Source organism: Peromyscus leucopus, chromosome 10 (genome assembly GCF_004664715.2).
Source record: "Peromyscus leucopus breed LL Stock chromosome 10, UCI_PerLeu_2.1, whole genome shotgun sequence".
NCBI classification, from domain to species: Eukaryota; Metazoa; Chordata; class Mammalia; order Rodentia; family Cricetidae; genus Peromyscus; species Peromyscus leucopus.
In genome coordinates, this window is record NC_051071.1 from 93158118 (window position 1) to 93175356 (window position 17239).

Here is a 17239-nt window from a genome sequence, read left to right on the forward strand (position 1 = left end):
GGCCTGACTCGAGGACCACCATTAGATCCACACCTTGATCAGATGATAAGTAACAAAGGACATGACCATTTGTGCCTAGACATGCTTTTGTCTCCAGAGAACCTTGAGATGGTTCCTGGTGGGAACACCAGAGCTCTGAGCGTGGCGACATCCTGCAGCAGTGTGAGTAGGTGGCTGCACAGTGGCAGCTGAGCTTCAGAGTGGGAGAGGCAAAGTCACGCATTTGAGGAAAAAATAACCTGAATTACACTTTAAAAAGCAGGAGGGGCTGTCATGGGCAGGCCCCCGCAGACCCTCCTCCAGGGCAGTTCCTGTTCCTATGGAGGGATGGGGTGGGGTGCAGTTGGGAAGTGCTGCAGCAAAGGGAAACTGAGGATGTGGGAATTCAAAGACCTCTGCTGGGAAGGGGTAAGCAGGAGAGATAACCTCCCAAGGTCCTAAGGAGAACAGTTTGGGAGATGGGATTCTGACAGCTAGCGGGGAGACATAGAAATTTATGGATTACCTCTTCTATAGATTCTCTAGGGACCCAGACCTGTGGCCACTGAAAACAAGTCTCTCATCCAGACCAGGAGCCCTTTGAAGGTCACGTAGGACAGTCCCTCTAGAAAGAGGAATGATAAACGCCAGCCTGAGCTGTAAAAGTACTCAGTTATTTGTGGCTGTCTTAAAAAAAAAAAAAAAAAAAAAAAAAAAAAAAAAAAAAAAAAAAAAAACTTGCAAATAAGACAAATGTAGGAAGTTTTCAGAAAGCTTTCTCCCATCTGCAATTACTTTTACTGTTTAGTATTTTCCTTCATTTGCCATGTCTTTTCAGATATATGAGCACACATGGCCTACTGTGTGCTTGGCCTTATTGCCCAAGGCTGGGACATTTTCCTTCTTCTCTGTACCTGACTGAGATCTCAGAAGCTGGCTGGTTCTACTACTGGAGGGGAAGAATGTTTTCCATGGAGGCACTTGGCCCAGAGCCACAGAGATGAAAGCAAACATCTGTTTCCTTTGCTGACTTTGGTCATCTTTACACTCCCATGCCAACACTGAATCTGCACACAGTAAGTACCCCTCCAAGTGCCCTCCATGAATGAATACAAGTGGACGCTGCCAGCAACAAAAGTCCCCAAGTCCATTAAATACTTGAGAGCATCACAAAGTCCATTCCTTGTCAGTGTTTGTCCATTAGCCCCACCCATTCCTCCAACCAACACCCACATCCTACTGTGCATCCTACTGCTGAGGAATATTTGTTTAACTATGTATAGATGTGTTGCATTTGATTTACTATGTAAAGATGTGTGTTGCATTTGTTTAATCATATAAAGATGTGTTGCTGTTTTACATTGCCTGCATAAGGCACCTGATTGGTCTAATAAAAAGCTGAATGGCTAATAGCAAGGGAAAAGGTATAGGCTGGACTTCTGGGAAGGGAGAGTAAGTAGGAAGAGCAATTTAGGCTTGGAGGAGAAAGAAAAGAGACACCAGGGAGATGCCAGGGGCCAGACAGACAGACAGACACAGAGGAAGCAGGAAAGTAGGACATACGGAATGAAAGAAAGGTTAAAAAAAAAAGCCCCGAGGCAAAACGTAGATGAATAGAAAGAGGTTAAACTAAGTTAAAAAAGAGCTAGTAGGACAAGCCCAAGCTAAGGCCAGACATTTATAACTAATAATAAGTCTCCGTGTCTTTATTTGGGAGCTGGTTGGTGGCCCAAAGAAAATGCCAACTACACTCTCCCACTGTATGTTATCGTAGGCATGCTATTGTGTGGATCCCACCATGTGGATCCCACCATCTGCCAGTTATTGAGAATATTCTAGATATGTGGCCAGTTCTGCCCATACAAAACAGAGGAGGTCAGGCCTACCCCACAGGTTCATGGCTGTTCAAATAGCTGGCTTGGGGTTCAGCCATTTCTACTTATAAGGGAGTAATTACTGTGATGGTTATAGGCTGGGGTCCAAGTGAACATGAGGACATAGACTTTTATTTGCCTGGAATATCATTGTAGGTCCTCACATGTATTAAGTCACTGGATTGCCCATTGGAAACCCTCATCAGTTCTTCCTCATCCCTGGGCAAACCATAGTAAAGGTGTTCCTTTTTCTGGACTTTTTTCTAGGTAAAGCAACACAACATGGCCAAATTTCAGGAAAATGTTGCATCAATAGTAGAGATGAACCCCAAGCAGTGGTGGAACATACCTTTAATCCCAGCACTTGGGAGGTGGAGGCAAGTGGATCTCCATGAGTGTGAGGCCAGTGTGGTCTACAGAGAGAGTTCCAGGACAGCCAGGCCTACACAGAGAAACCCTGTCTTGGGGGGAGGGGAAGAGTAGAGATGAAGCTGGGCATGGTGTAATCCCACCACTCGGGAGGCGGAGGCAGGCGGATTTCTTGTGAGCTCAAGAACAGCCTGGTTTACATATTGAGTTCTAGGCCAACCAGAGCTAAAAAAAAAAAAAATGAGATCCTGTATCAAAAAAAGAGAAAAGAAAAGAAAGGAGATAAAGAAAGAAGTCAGTGGGTAACTCAGAAACCATTTCAAAGGAAAAATTCTGGAACAATAGGGGTCTCACAGAGGTTGCATGGAACACAGAGGGAAAGAGGAGAATCAAAAAGCCTGGAAAGCAGGAGTCCTGCCTGCCCTGCTATTGCTGTGAGAGGGACCGGTGAAGGGCCAGAGGAGCCTGTCTGACTCCTTCCCTCACCACACACAGTTGGCCATGAGATGAAAGTGGCCAAAACAGCATGAATTTTGTGGAGTATCCTGTGTTTTATTGAGGTTTTATTGATCTGACAGTGATAGTCCATTGAGGATCAATGGCTGATAACGTGAGATACCACAGATCAGGGACTCTGAGAGAAACCCACACGTATAAAACATAGAACAGAGACTCAGAATGCTGGGTGGAGCATACCTGTCGCAGGGCGGCTGTCCATGGCTATCCTCCTAGCCAAACAACTCCATCTCTGTAAGTCTGGCTATTCCTGCTTGCAAAAGATCATCCTGGCTGGGTTTGTTGACTCTCTAGTCACTCCATACTACCAAGCATATGTAATTCTGCCTTAATTGCAAAACAGGGCCTCATCTAGAGTATATAGGTCAGGGAAGATTGGCAGGGTAGAGTTCCATCTATTTAACTATGGGAAAGCCATCGTTCCTGCTGAGTAAAGACATTCTAGTGGTGCCTTCTGGTAGGGAGCCCCATACCCCTCACCTATGCTTTATAAGTAAACTCAATAAACTCATTGGTTCTCCAGAGTGAACTCTAGTGGAATCATACCTCAGTTTGTTGTTGGAACCTTAGGAGGAGGAGACATTGGTTTACATCTCCCCCTGGGAAGGAAATTTAGCAACAGGACAACCAGGCTTCTCCTCTTATTCCAGGAACTGCTCAGATTTCAATTTTGAGAATATAAGGATAGTTGCTTGCTACTGTCCTAAATTAATTTCTTTCTCCCTTTTGGGATCTTTTTTCTGTTGATTAAGCAGTAAACTAAGCTGGGATATTGGGCCCTTGAAATTACACCTGTTGACATGCGGCCACAGCAGTGCTCTTAGATAAGGTATATAAGCTACTAGTGCTTAATTATATGCCAGCTCATTTTTTTAAGGTCTCTGCCATTTATTACTTTCCTCTGAGAACTTAGTGAGAAGAAATATTGGGTGGTGATGATGACTTTGGGGGATACTGTAGGACAAGTACATTCACAAGGATGTGCCAAGTGGTCAACACTAGAGTTGCAAGTAGCAGGCTCGGAGTAACATGCATGGAGGCTAGGGATTAAGCTTGACAGCTGACCCTTGCCCAGATCCCAGAACATCTCACCATGAACCCACTGAAATGCTTTGACACTGGTAATGGTCTTCTCTGTCTGCCTGTTCGTACTTTGATGTGGCCTCAGGGAGCTCTTGTATGTTCATCCTATGATATAAACTTAACAGGAAGATGTCATTGTAAGACCAGGGGCCCACAGCTAGGCTACAAAGCTAAGAATGGATTCCACTTGTGTGTCAGTTGCCCAGACTTCACTTATCTGACCTGGGCCTCAAACACCACAAGAAACCACGTGTAGTGTTACTTCCTGTCATCCTTCTAAGGCAATGCATGAAGATGCAGGTATTAGTGTCCACTGATTCTGTAATAAAACATGGCTTGCTTGGCAGTTTCTCTGATGAAGTTCATGCCATGTCCTAGCCCCTTAAAATTAAGCTCCTAACCCTAAGGACAGTGAGCTTCTGCTGAACAAATAATGACTTACAAATAGTATTTAGCATGTAAAAATACTAAGATGTATTTGTGTCTAATTTTGGAAGAAAGGCTAAAAAGTGACTTATTTACTAAGTAACGTAAAGAATCAGCTTGAACAACTACTTAAAGCTTCAGGAGAGAAGAGTGGACATGAATGAAAGCTGCTGTGATTTGGAGTGAGGAATGGGGTGGCAGCGGCCTCGCGATCCTCTCTCTATGCCACGTTCCCTGAGAACTGATCTTTATAGGAAACTGACTTCAACAACAGTGGGATTTCTTTTCTCCAGTAAGCTTTAAAAGTGAAACTTGGCTACCCCACATCTCATACTCACCTCTGTAAAAGTGGAGATAACAATATTTATGGACTTGTGAGTTAGGAACACCAAATCTTGAAGCATTCGTCTAATTCATTGGTCTTGTGGAAGAGGATACTTTGCCCAGGTCTGGGGAAAGTCCCCATCTTCCTCATCCCAGGTTCCCCTGCTTCCCTGGTCAGACAATATGCACAAACGTCATAATGTTCTGCCTTCCCTGGCCTCTGGCCTTGCCCACCCCAGTCCTTCCTGCAAAACTTCCATTCCAAGAAAAATCTGAAATGAAAAGAGGCCACTGACCTCGATAGACTATTTGAAAGACTCATGAGGCATCTAACATTTTGAGCTATGTAAAATGTGCGAGACTTAAACACCTTAGGAAAAAAAAACAAAGGTCCAATGAGGACTAACTTGGTGCATCTATGCAGCCTATAGATTCACTCCATCCAGGCTGCTTGTGCTCATCCACAAGGCTCCTGAGTGGACCCAGGAGAGTGGCCTATACCCACCTGTGAGGTCTCTGCTCTCAGTTGGAAACACCTGGCAATATCACATGCTTGGATTTGAGTAGAGAGGAGAAAGCATCTTAAGTCAGCTTATGCTGCCATTTGTAACAGTTCTGCTTAGGCTGATGGCCAGTTAGCTACTAATGTAGCACAGGAGGGCTGGACTGAATAGACCAACAGCAGGACCAGCAAATCAGGCTTAGCCTTTTTTTTTTTTTCCACCTTGCCCCAAGATATCAAAGGTCTGATATAAATGGAAACCAAGAAAGCTAGCCATGAGTGATGGCTTTTCTTTGGGTGGCTTCAATATAGTTGTGAGAACTGACTCTTTGATCAGATCCTCAAGCTTCAAAGGAAATGTCCAAGCACCAGTTCTCACCACCAGAGATTGGCTCATGGCTGGTGATGGACCTCACTGCTCTTCATGGAAATGGGATTGGGGTACCCTCCTCTTCTAATGCCCTTGCTGTAGAGGGCAGCTTGCTAGGTCCCACCTGGGGTAAGATGCCTACAGTCACCAAAGATACAGGGGAGCTCTGGGCAGGGCATTTGGGAGTTGAGGAAAGGTACCATCACACAGCCTGCAACTGGGAACTGTGCCCCTCCTTAAACAGGGGGCTTCTTCACAGAAGTAGCCTTTTGCACATCGAAGACACTGCCCAGGATTCCATGACTCTTCTGGACTCTGATGATTGGTATGGGTATTTGCACACGCAGAGGAGATGCTCCCCTTCTCCACATGAAAGAGGCACACCTTTTGGGCCAGGGCTTTGCTCCCAGCTGGCCTGTGAGTCGCTACCTGCCTGATCTCACTAGTCCAGGCACATGAAAGTCGGATCACCTTTTTCCAAAACTTAGAGCCTGCTTGACTTCCAGCCAGCCCACCAGAAGGATGGAGACACTCTGGTCATAGAGAACTCATTTCATTTGTGTGTAAATGGTTACACGCATATTAAACTCACTTAAAGTTATGTCTTTCACATTCATTAAGGCTATTAAAGTGGTGTACTTTAAATGAAATGCTATATAATCAAAATTACCAGATTATTGAGTTAACAGGAAATTTATCTTTGCAGAAAAACTAGGACTTTGATTTTTCAAAATAGGATTAAACTGTTCATATGTATTAACCAAAAATAAAACCTACTGCTTTGCAGTAGAAACCACACAGCCAGTTTCCAAAAACAGAAATGCAGGGGTCTGGCATCAGTGTCTCCACGCACAGCAGTTAGCTCAGAGACAGGTTGGACCTCGTCAACCAGCTAGCAGAACACAGCTGTTCTAACTCAGCATTTGTCCCAATTCAGCCACTCTCCCCCATGCTGATTTGAGTGTAGACATCCTCTAATTCCAAGCTGATGAACATTCTCCAATAACATAGCAACCGATTTAATAAAGGAACTCACCAATGTCAAATTGCAATAAATTTACCAAACATTTCACTGTTTATGGAGAGCTTTACAGTAAGAAAGTGTCGACAGAAGCAGGCACATCCGGGTACAAAGTGTTGCTGTTGGCTGTTCTTCACTTCTGTTCCTACAGTTCCAACCGCTTTGTACTCTCAGCCGAGGTCCTCTACACGAAATTCACCTTCGATGAGCATTCTGTTCTTGCCCATTCGACCCAGGACCTCCGAGCGCAGTCCTGGAGCACGGACTTGTCTAACAGAAGTGTGATCTGCAAGCCCACCCCAAACATTTATTGTAAACTTTAAATGGAGTCCAGAAACAAATGACATAGAGGGAGACACCTCCTCACACAGAAAGGAGAATATCGGAGTGTCCTAGGGTCTCGCAGATCTCACAGGGCCGGGCCAGAAAAGTGCCAAGCCACGCGCAGGCACAACGCCAAGCAAAGCCCGACTGCTGCCCTTTCGGATGTCCCAGGCAGATAGGGCCTGGACTCAGCAGGCCCGGCTAGGCTCCCAAGGGCGCGCCATCTCACCGGGCGGCCGACAGCAATAGGGGTAGGAGGCGTTGAGGTCGGGGTCCGAGGGCGCGTACCCTGGCAGCTCTACCGACGGATGCCCGCCACAGCACACCTCCACGCCCGCCTCATCAAACGCATGGAAGACGCCCACGTTGATGTAGGACACAGCGTGGTGCGCCGCGAAGCTCGCGCAGTCTCCTGGGGTGGTGAAGTCGGACTCCTCCGGGGATAGGATGGAGGCCTCGCTGGGCCGTGGCTGCAGCCGCCGCCCCCTTTTGCCCCGGCGGCCACGCCGGGTCCGGGAGGCTAGAGGCTGAGCGCGGAGCCCGGGTCCGCCCCGCGGCCGCGCCAAAGACCGGCTTGCCCTCCGTCGGCCGCGCCGGCCGCGCCTGGCCTGCGACGACTTGTAGTTCTTGACCAGCAGAAGGCTGAGCAGGCCCAGCAGGCACTCGAGCGAGTTGAATACAGTGGAGAGCACCAGGCCGCGCTGGTAGTCCTTCAGCTGGCGGCATTTGGCGGACGTGGCGCTGTCCAGGGTGCTGCGGGCGCGCGGCGTGCTGGAGCCCGGGGCTACAGGGCCGGGAGCCGGGCCAGGGACAGCGGCCGGCGTGCGCGGGGGCAGGCAATAGTGGGAGTACTTGCGTTCCACCAGGGACACTGTGTCGCCGTCGATCACTGCTCCTGCAAAGGCGCTGAGGACCCCGAGCATGAAGACCAGGACGCCTAGGAGCAGCAGGTTCTGGCTATTCACCCGCCCCAAGGGCCCGGCAGCCGCCCGCGTCTCTCCAGGAGAGGGCTCCGGAGCGCCCGTTGGAGATGCGGGGACCCCAAGTCCCGAGCTCGGCCCGGCCCCTGACCCGGCGAGGGGTGCCTCCCGGGGCCCGCAGCACAGCAGGGCGGCGCCGAGCAGTGAGAGGCCGGCGGCCAACAGCAACCCGGAGTAAAAGGCGCCGGCGGCCGCCCCTAGCCGGAACGGCTCCCCGCGCAGCTCAGAGCCCAGCGAGAAGCACTTGAGGCCGACGGCGGCGGCGCTGAGCGCGCAGGCGAGCAGCAGGCTGGAGGAAAGCGCGGCGCAGGCCCCGCGGACGCTCCACTTCATCCTCCGCGCCGGAGCCGGCCCGCACCCGGCGCGCCCGCCGCCGCCCGCCGCCGCCCCCGCCGCCTGCGCCTCCTCCCGGCGCCGCGCGGCCGGACCGCCGGCCTCCTCTTCATCCTCCCGCGTCCTCCCGAGCTCGCGCCGCCGCCGCTGGAGCCCGCATCCTCCGCCTCCCGCCGCCGCCGCGACCCTGCACCGGGAACCGAGCCGGCGCGGAAAACCGCAAGGCGCGCGCGCCCCCTCCCCAGACCGCGGCGCCGATCTCCGGACGCGCGGCACCCCCACCCGCGGCTCCGCGCGCCTCGCCCTGACACCACCCTCCGCGGCCCTCTCCCGACCCTCGGCCCCCCAGGACTCCCCTCTGGTCCTCCCCTAGGAAAGGGGCCTCTGGCCAAGTCTCCGCCTTCCCGTCCTCCCCTTGTCAATGTCGCTGTCCAGCGTCCGCCGCCTTAGGAACGCCACCCCACCTGGGCCTCCTTCTCCAGGGACCCCCTGGGCCCCACCCCCAGGACCTCCCACCTCTGGAAGCCCAGCGTTTGCTTTTCCCAATCCACTCGGCGGCTCGTCTCCACGCCCACCTGACTGGACCCGGAAGCCCGAAGAAGTTAGCCGGGGATTTCAGCGATAGGGGTGGGTATAAGGGAGAGAGCCTGGGCGAGGAAAGGGGGAAGGAGACAATGTCCAAAAAGAATAGAGGAGGGTGAGCAGGGTATTCGGGGATGGAGGACGAAGTGTGTTTATTTGGGAAGTGCTGGCATGTAGAGGAGTGTGTTGTGTGCATGTCTGAGGGGTATGCATAGGCCTTATAGTATGGGGTATGGAAGAGTGGTGTGTGCGTATATATTGTGTGTGTGTGGGGGGGCGGTGTGTATTCTGAGATGTGAGCAGGGCGAATACAAGGTTCAGTGTAGTGTGTGCGGTGTCCAGGCTTTCGGTGCGGGGAAGCGTGGTGTGTGTGTGTGTGTGTGTGTGTGTGTGTGTGTGTGTGTGTGTATGTTATGTGGTGTATGTGTAGGAGAAGGTGTGTTACCTTGGGGTGTGTGAAGAGTTTTGTAGGTGCTTGGGGGTTGTGAATAAGGTGTGCAGGAGAACTGGCTGGAGATTTCTCTCCGAGGACCAGCCAAGGAGCAAGGCCGGGATGAAGTCTGGGGAGAACCTCAGTTGAGTTCAGCTTTGCCAGTCCCGTCTCCAGATCTGGCAGAAAATTTCCTCATACGCAGGTGAATAAATTTGTCCTGCGCTCAAGTGCGCAAGGGAGAGTGCTGTGATAGCTCAAATCCGGACTTGGACCTTTCGAGGCCTCCCTCCGGCAGCCCCGCCCTGGCCCGCAGTCCCGGGTGTGGATGATTCAGGCCGCCTGCGCGCAGCTTCTGAACCGCGGGTGGCTATGCCTGAGCCTGGGGTAGGGAGAAGCAGGGTCCGGGCGCGGGGATGGGAGCGCGGTGGAGAGAACGCGCCTGCGCGCCGGCCTTTGGTACATCAGGTTCCCGTCCGTCAAAGGCCCAGGGACTTTCCTATTTATTGCTAAAGGACCCTCCCAAAACTAAGAGCTGTATTGCCTGGGAAAGCCGTGCCCATGTGTCCGAGGCAGCGCAGGGGCCCTCGCCCACCCCTCCTAGAAGCCACTTGTAGGTGGGTGTATGGAAGCCTTCCAAAGACTCCCGGACGTTTGCGTGGGTTTCACTTCGGCCCATAGCTTCAGAAAGAGCGAACCAGCCTCTCTGTATTTTTAGCAGGCGGAGCAGAATTTGAAACAGCATCCTACCGGTCCTGCGCCTAGTGAATGATGACTCGCCAGAAAGCAAAGACGCAACCCTGCCTCCGTGTGAGCTTGGCGTGTGGCCCAGGAGGCTCCGTGAGCCTGCGTGCGTAAGGATCGTGACGCCCACGCTTGAGAGCAGAGCTCAGTGCAAACTTCCAATGGTTCTTCCAGTTTCCAGGGAAACGAGATTTGGAGCTGCTGCATGTTGCAGAGCTACCCCTCTCCTCCCCAGAGGGAGCCCTGCGAATGGCTGGGTTTTGGGAGGAAGGGATTGAGGACACCTACTCCATGAAGGGTGAGCTCCAATCTTAAGGTGGAAGAATTGGGCAGGGCTATGGGCATTTCTTCTGCCATCAGAGGACTCATAGGAAGCAGCTCTGTTCTGGGTTGCTTCTCCTCTAGATGGGCATTGCCACCCCTCTAACAATCTTTGTGTTTCTTTAACTCACAACAGGGCCCTTGTACATGATGTTCCCACTCCTAGGGTATATTCACACTCCATGATAATCCTCACCTGACATTGCTTCCTCATTTCTCAGAATTTATTGTAATGTTTCTTAATTGTCTCAGTTTTGTCTGAAGCCTGTCTGATCCAGTGCTGTACTGAAAGCTTTCAAGAACTTTCTTTTATTCACTTCTCACAACAAGCGGTGAGTTAAGTCCCCTGTTATCCCCAGACAGGCTTTCCATGCATAAATCAGTGACTGCTGGAATTGGGACCCAAACCCGGGCCCTGTGCACAGGCTGTGCTTCTCCAGCTGCCTTCCGGACTCCAGCCCCTGCAGAGGATTCCCCATAGTACAGAATTTCCCTGTAGTGCAAATATGTGTCCCTACCAGGTGGGGCTGGAAACGGCAGGGTAAGGGCAGTTCCACCTGCTTCTCGGGATGGCTGTTTGTGCACGTGTCTGTGATGCAGTAAATGTTGATCTGGTCTTGCCTGAAGCACAGGGCCAGGGGCCTGCATACAGGTGTCTCTTCCGTGTCGGGAATAAGGGAAGTTGCTCCGAGAGAGACTAACTCAGCAGCTGCAGGGGAGAGGGGGACTGCACTGAGAAGAATCGTTAAGCTCAACCAATTCAACTTTATTCTGAGGGCAGGGGGACCACAAGTTTGCAGGGGAGCATCCTGGTGTGTGTTGAGGAGTTCTACTGGAATTTGGGAGAGCTAAAGGAACTCCCTCCCTCCTTGAAGTATACTGGGACCACTTAACAATCACTGCAGTTTCTGCCCAGCATGAGTCAGCAGAGAGGGGGAGGGGCAATCTGTGGCCCCAGGACAGCTAAACCAAGAGTGACATTGAAACTAACCCATGTAGGATTTTGGAGCAGATTGAATTGCTTTATGTCAGGATCCTTTCACCAAGGAAGAGCTCACCATGCTCTACTGTGAGCCCTCTTCAACCTCCACTTGCAGTCTGCTTAACTTCCCATGCATGCCAAGGAGGGGACCCAGGGTAGCTGTAGTCTAGTCAAGTGACCTGGTGGACTCAGAGGCAGGAAGGAGAGCAACTCCTGGAAAAACGAAGCAAAACAAAACACCAGAGAGGAATCACAACATCATCAGCTACTGAGCAAATTCCCACATAGCCTGGGCGAGTCTGGCAGCCTCTTCCTGGGGCATTATCACTGTCCTACACTGAAAACAAGGAAGAAGCGCTAATCCCAGAAAAGACACAGCAGAAATACAACAGCAATTATGTATTAAGGAATATTTTCCTATCACCTTTGAGTCTTATTTTAATATTTACATAGTTACTAACATTTAAAACTGCACCTACTAAAATATTGATTCAATTAATTGAGCTTGTATTTGTTTCTACTCCACCACTTATGTTGTTCACATTTCTAAAGGTCTTTTAATAAAAAAACAAACAAACTTGGAGCCAGATATTGGGGTAAATGCTGAAAGATTAGAGAGACAAAGGAGCAAGCCACTGGTGTGTCTTACCTCTAGGACTTCTCGACCTGAAAATCCTTTAGTTTCTGTCTCCTCACACCTTATATACCATTCTCCTCCCAGCCATTAAAGGCATGTGTGCTTCCCAAGTACTGGGATTAAAGGTGTGTGCCACCAATGCCTGGCTCTTTTTCTCCCCTAGACTGAGTCAATCTCATGTAGTCCAGGGTGGCTTTGAACTCACAGAGATCCAGACAGATCTCTGCCTCCTGAGTGCTAGGATTAAAGGTGTGTGCCACCACTGCCTGGCATCTATGTTTAATCTAGTGACTTGTTCTGTCCTCTGATCTTCAGGCAAATTTTATTAGGGTACAACAAAATATCACCATTTTTGTTCTTTAATTTATACCCTATGTCTTAGTCCACCTTCTTTTATTATAATGGAATACCATAACATTTACAAAGAGCAAAGGTTTATTTAGCTCACAGTTCCAGAGGAGCTTGCAACTGTGAAGTCCTCGTGCTGTACTCTGGCATGGTGTGTGGTATCACATGGCAAGACAGAGCAACCAAAGAACTCCTTCCATGACAAAGCTACTCAACTAATTACATCCCAAAGGTCCCACCAACCCTCATGAACATATAACTTTGTATTTTCAGCTTATGAGTTCTGAGGACAAAAAGCACACATCATACTGGCCAAGTAGCTGTCATTTTCATTCTTAATCTCACCTCCATTTTTCCAGGAATAGCCACGATTAACCTGTTACTTCAGATGAGCAGTGCAGGCATCTCTGTGCAAAACACCCAGTGAGTCTTCCAAAGAACTCATGAAACCATGGCCATGAGTTCTCAGAGATGGACATAACAGTGTTTATTATATTAAAAGCTTGTGTTTTATAGAATATAATCACAGAAAATATTAAATATACATGTGACATCTTCATGACATTTAAGTAAGCATTTATCTAGCTTCATCCAAGATACAAGACTGGAGTACCTGAGATTCAGCTCAGAGCCTGTCAGCCCACCAGACCCTTTCCCTGCATTTGCTTAGATATTTGTTAGGAGGAATACATTCCTAACCATTGTAGTTGGCTTGGCCTGGTTTTGGTTTTGCTTTATCATTTGTTTATCTTTGTACAGTGAATCACAGGGCGTGATTCTCCATGTCTGACTTCTTTTGTTCCAAATATATTTGTGAAGTGTGTCCATAATGCATCACATCTATAACTGACTCATTGATGGTTATGAAGCCCTGTAACTTACCCAGTTGACTGCAGTAAACATCATATTATTGCTAGTTTGGGATATTGTGTCCTGAATCATTGAGACATACAGTTGAGTAGCCTGAGAATGGAATTGCTGGGTTGTGAGTAATACCATCTTTACTTTTTTGTCCTTTTGGCACTGAGGTATAATTTATGTACAAATTAGAACCACTGGTCTTAACTACAATTCCATGAGTTTGGACAATTTATGCAAGTGACCAAATCATGACTCAGTACTGTTCCAGCTTATGCAAAAGTTAGCCTTCTCAACTTTTCTCCCTCTCTAGGTCCATGCATTATAGTTTGTTGGGGTTTTTGTTTGTTTGTTTGTGTTTTGTTTTGTTTTTTGTATTTTTTTGAGGCAGGGTTTCTCTGTGTAGCCCTGGCTTCCTGGAACTCACTCTGTAGACCAGGCTGGCCTCAAACTCACAAAAATCTGTCTGCTTCTGCCTCCTAAGTGCTGGGATTAAAGGTGTGCACTAGCAATGCACTATAGTTTTTATTACAGCATTTCGTATACATGGACTCATGCAGTGGACAATCTTTTCTGGTTTCAATGCCTTTTAGATTTGTCCATACTCTTGCATGAATCGATAGATTGTTTGTTCTTATCTTTAAATAGAATTCTACTAAAAAAGTGTTTATTCACAGCATGATAGGGTGAATTTATTCACAACCCTAGAGGGGTGACTGAGATACTATTCAAAGGTGATATCATGCAGGTTGAAGTCATTGTGGGTGCAATTCCACCTCCTTAGGTGTGTAATAGGCATGGTATTGTTGGGCTCCATCACACATTTATTTTTATCTTTGAAGAAACCCAAAGATTATTTACCACATTCCCCCATGCCATGTGTGTACATTCCAAGAATCTATATTCTTAGCAACCCAAGATAATATCAGCTTCCCTCGTGTGTTGTCCAATCTGGTATCCATAGATGGCTTCTCACTGTGACTTTAGTTTGTATTGCCCAGTTATGAATGCTATCAACCCTTTCACTTATCTTCTTCAGTAAAGCATTTTTTGAAAAACCTTTTGTTAGCTTTTTAAGATTAGGCAGTCTCTCTATATTATTATTATCATAAGTGAACAGAAATCATGACTGGAAACATGGCATGCTTTGGCCCTTTGGCTCCTCCTGTAATAACCCAAGTACATTTTTATACTTCATTCAATCTGATCCCCTGAGAACCCCATCAGCTACTCAATCTGTGAGTCCAGCAAAACAACCATGATTTGTCCCAGTGTAGGTCTAGATTTGTGCCACAGAAGGGACTTGCGGTCTCATAATATTCATGGCTCTGGAGAAGCAACTCACCTGAAACTTCTTTCTTTCCTTCCTTCCTTTTTTTTTTAAATAGGAAAAAAAATCATGTTTGAAGTATATACTAGGCAGCATGCCTCTAACAAAGACCTGCATTGTAGTGGTTCTGGACATACTATTGTGGGATTTGGAACTCAATTTCTTGCTTGCCTGAAACAGGTAGGGAGTCTGAATCAGAAGAGTCAAGCCAAGAAACATCAATCATCCTGAAGGAGTCTTCAGAGGTTGAAGTCTCGGTGAAGCTGGCCATGCCCAGGTAAAAATAAATTATATAAAACCACAATTAAATAAATTATATTAAAATATGGGTAACAAATACTTAAAGCAAACACTTTCTATTTTACTACACTTTTCTGTTCAGTTTTTTAATTACTTATTTATGTATTTTATGTATGAGTGCTCTATCTGCATGTCTGCTTATATGCCAGAAGTGGGCATCAGGTCCCATTACAGATAGTTGTGAGCTGTCCTGTGGTTGCTGGGAATTGAACTCAGGATCTCTGGAAGAGCACCCAGTGTTCTTAACTGTGGAGCCGTCTCTCCAGCCCTTTACCACACTTTTCTATTACCTGTTTTCAGAAATTGTGTCTAGCTAAGCAAAAATATGTATTCTGCTCTGTGTTTCCCAACCCCTTGCTCAGTAGCTCTGGGTGATAGCGTATGGTTTACCACAGCAGGAGAATTTATACCACGGAAATTAGCAGATGATGCGAGTCTGATGGGGCTGACTGTTTTACTTATAAAGTGAAGGGAAATATGAACGGTGCAGACTGGACTTAAAATGGATTGTGGCGATAGCCGTCGTTTTAAGTCCAGAACATGTTTCTTCTGATGCTTGGGAGCCGTCACCTTGCAGTTATAGCATGCACATTGTATATCTCTAATGAAAGGCATCCCAACATGATTCCCTCTTGTCCTCCATGGAACTCATCTACGTATGTGAAAACAGCACCCAGCATTCAAACCACAGCAGCACCCTCTTGTCAGCGACAGGAGCAAGCGTCCTGCTGAGTCAGATGTAATCAGGGTTTATTCATGTCCTAATTTTGCGATACTGTTGTCAGTGATACAGTTACAAAAACAGTGGATTTTGCAAGAAATAGCAAGTCACATTGAAGTCATAAAATAAAAAGCAGATAAGTACGTTCATTTAAAATATTATTTCCAAACTTATATAAGAAAATGCTTTTTCCCTAGTTTTTCCATTTTTAAAATTGCATTTATTTGTTCACTGTGTGTGTGCATTTGCATGTGGGAATGTGACTGTAGTGGAAAACATGTGGAGGTCAGAGGACAACTTACAACATCTGATTTTCTTCTTCCACCTTGTGAGTTCCGCAGATCAAACTCAGGTCATCAGGGTGGTAGCAAGTGCCTTTACCTGCTAAGCCATTTCACTGGCCCATTAAATTGCTAATAGAATTTTTATGTTAGCTCAAAGAATGGCATGAATTTTAGTACGATTATAAAACTGTTTCTTATATTTTGATCCACCAAATGCTAATAAAACAGTAATTTCTCACATTCTTTCCCATAAGAGACAAGTGAAAACAGATACAGGAAAGAATCTTGTGACCTTCAGTCCTGCACTGCTCATTTTCTAAAGATTTAGCAGACCACCAGGATGCTCTGAGTGTCCAGGAATAGTTACCAGGAAAGGTATGGCTCCTGCTTCTTGAGACAGCTTTGTAGGAGAGGAAAAACACCATCATATAGCTAAGGAAATGCCTTACTATAGGCTAAGGTGCAACACATCAAACATTGGGTACGTGGGAAGGGATGCTGTGTTAAATGGGGTCGAGGAGATGCCTATAGGGCTCAGCCCTTGACACTGCCCTCTGTCATATTCGCTCCTCTGGGGTTTTCCACCCAGCCTCATAGTTGTAAGAAACCTATATACTGATAACTCCCAAACTCATGGTTCAGTTCACATTTTCTCCTGAAACCCCAGGTTAGATTCCAGCCTCCTGTTTTCATCTGCCCTATCAAGACCTTATTCCAGCACGTTGAGATTTTCATGTCTCTTCTTTAAAGAAAGACAAGACCCACACCAACTCTTGTACTCAGTTGAGAAAAACTCATTCTTGCTTTGCCAAAACTGCAGAGCTGTCCTCACTGTCCACACCCAGGCCCTAAACAATAGCAAAGTTCTGGGAAGACCTCTGCCCAGCAGCAGCTCCCTAGCCACTGGCACCTACATTTCCCTCTATGGTGCCTATAGTCATCTTTATAGTTCTCAAGGGGCCAGCCAGCCTTTGAAATGAGAGTCACTTATAGTAGCTACTACTCAAAATGTTTTTTGCTCTCCTTCAAAGTGAGCAAAAGCAATTCTGTGTGGTTACACATTAATCTCCCTTACTCCCTGGCTCACTCTGTCTCACTATGTTCAGGGTACCTGTAGGGAAGCCTCCTCATTCAGACTGTCCTAAGCTCCTTGTCTTTTCTAAGATCTGTTTCCTCATAAAAATTTAACTAAAAAGGTGAGACAGGGTCTATTAATGGCCTGGAATTCACCAAGTAGACTTGGTTATTTGACTGTTGAGTCCAGGGATCTGAAGACAGGGACCTGTTTGTTTACTTATTGTTCTCAGTGTCAATAACAGCACCTGGCATATAGTACATGGTCTGTGAATATTTGTATGACTGATTTTTAAAATTTACACAATTAAAATTTGAAGAATGTAAACTATGACTTACTAGTCATAATGGTCTATAAGCAACACTTCTCAGCCTGTGGGTTACAGCCTCTTTGGGTGTCACATATCAGACATCCTACACATCAGATATTTAAATTACAATCATAACAGTAGCAAAATTATAGTTACAAAATAATTTCATGGTTGGGGGTCATCACAACATGAAGAACTATATTAAAGGGTCACAGA

The 17239-nt window shown here is 47.3% G+C and overlaps 2 protein-coding genes across 4 annotated transcripts in view; one reads left to right on the forward strand and one right to left on the reverse strand.

Annotated features, from left to right (window-relative positions):
* Pigg (phosphatidylinositol glycan anchor biosynthesis class G) overlaps positions 1 to 14741 on the forward strand; it is a 64028-nt gene extending 49287 nt beyond the window's left edge. The window contains exons 13-15 of one of the 3 annotated variants that reach the window (XR_005092368.1): positions 818 to 1055; positions 9832 to 10155; positions 14514 to 14741. Coding sequence is in view for 1 of the 3 variants with exons in the window: in XM_028867410.2 (XP_028723243.1) it covers positions 818 to 983 (166 nt within the window). In the remaining 2 variants the exon portion in view is untranslated. Of the gene's footprint in view, positions 1 to 817; positions 1313 to 2120; positions 2270 to 9831; positions 10156 to 14513 lie in introns of those variants that run through there. The other 2 variants (XR_005092369.1, XM_028867410.2) reach the window with 2 other exon arrangements.
* Tmem271 (transmembrane protein 271) lies at positions 5981 to 8342 on the reverse strand. Its single transcript, XM_028867413.2, has one exon. It carries the CDS (start codon positions 8099 to 8101, stop codon positions 6977 to 6979), a length of 1125 nt encoding a protein of 374 aa, XP_028723246.1. The 5' UTR covers positions 8102 to 8342; the 3' UTR covers positions 5981 to 6976.
* Positions 14742 to 17239: the final 2498 nt, after the last annotated feature.

Coding starts and splice junctions, on each gene's coding strand:
- Tmem271 (XM_028867413.2), bottom strand. CDS start 8,101: ATGAAGTGGAGCGTCCGCGGGGCCTGCGCCGCGCTTTCCTCCAGCCTG.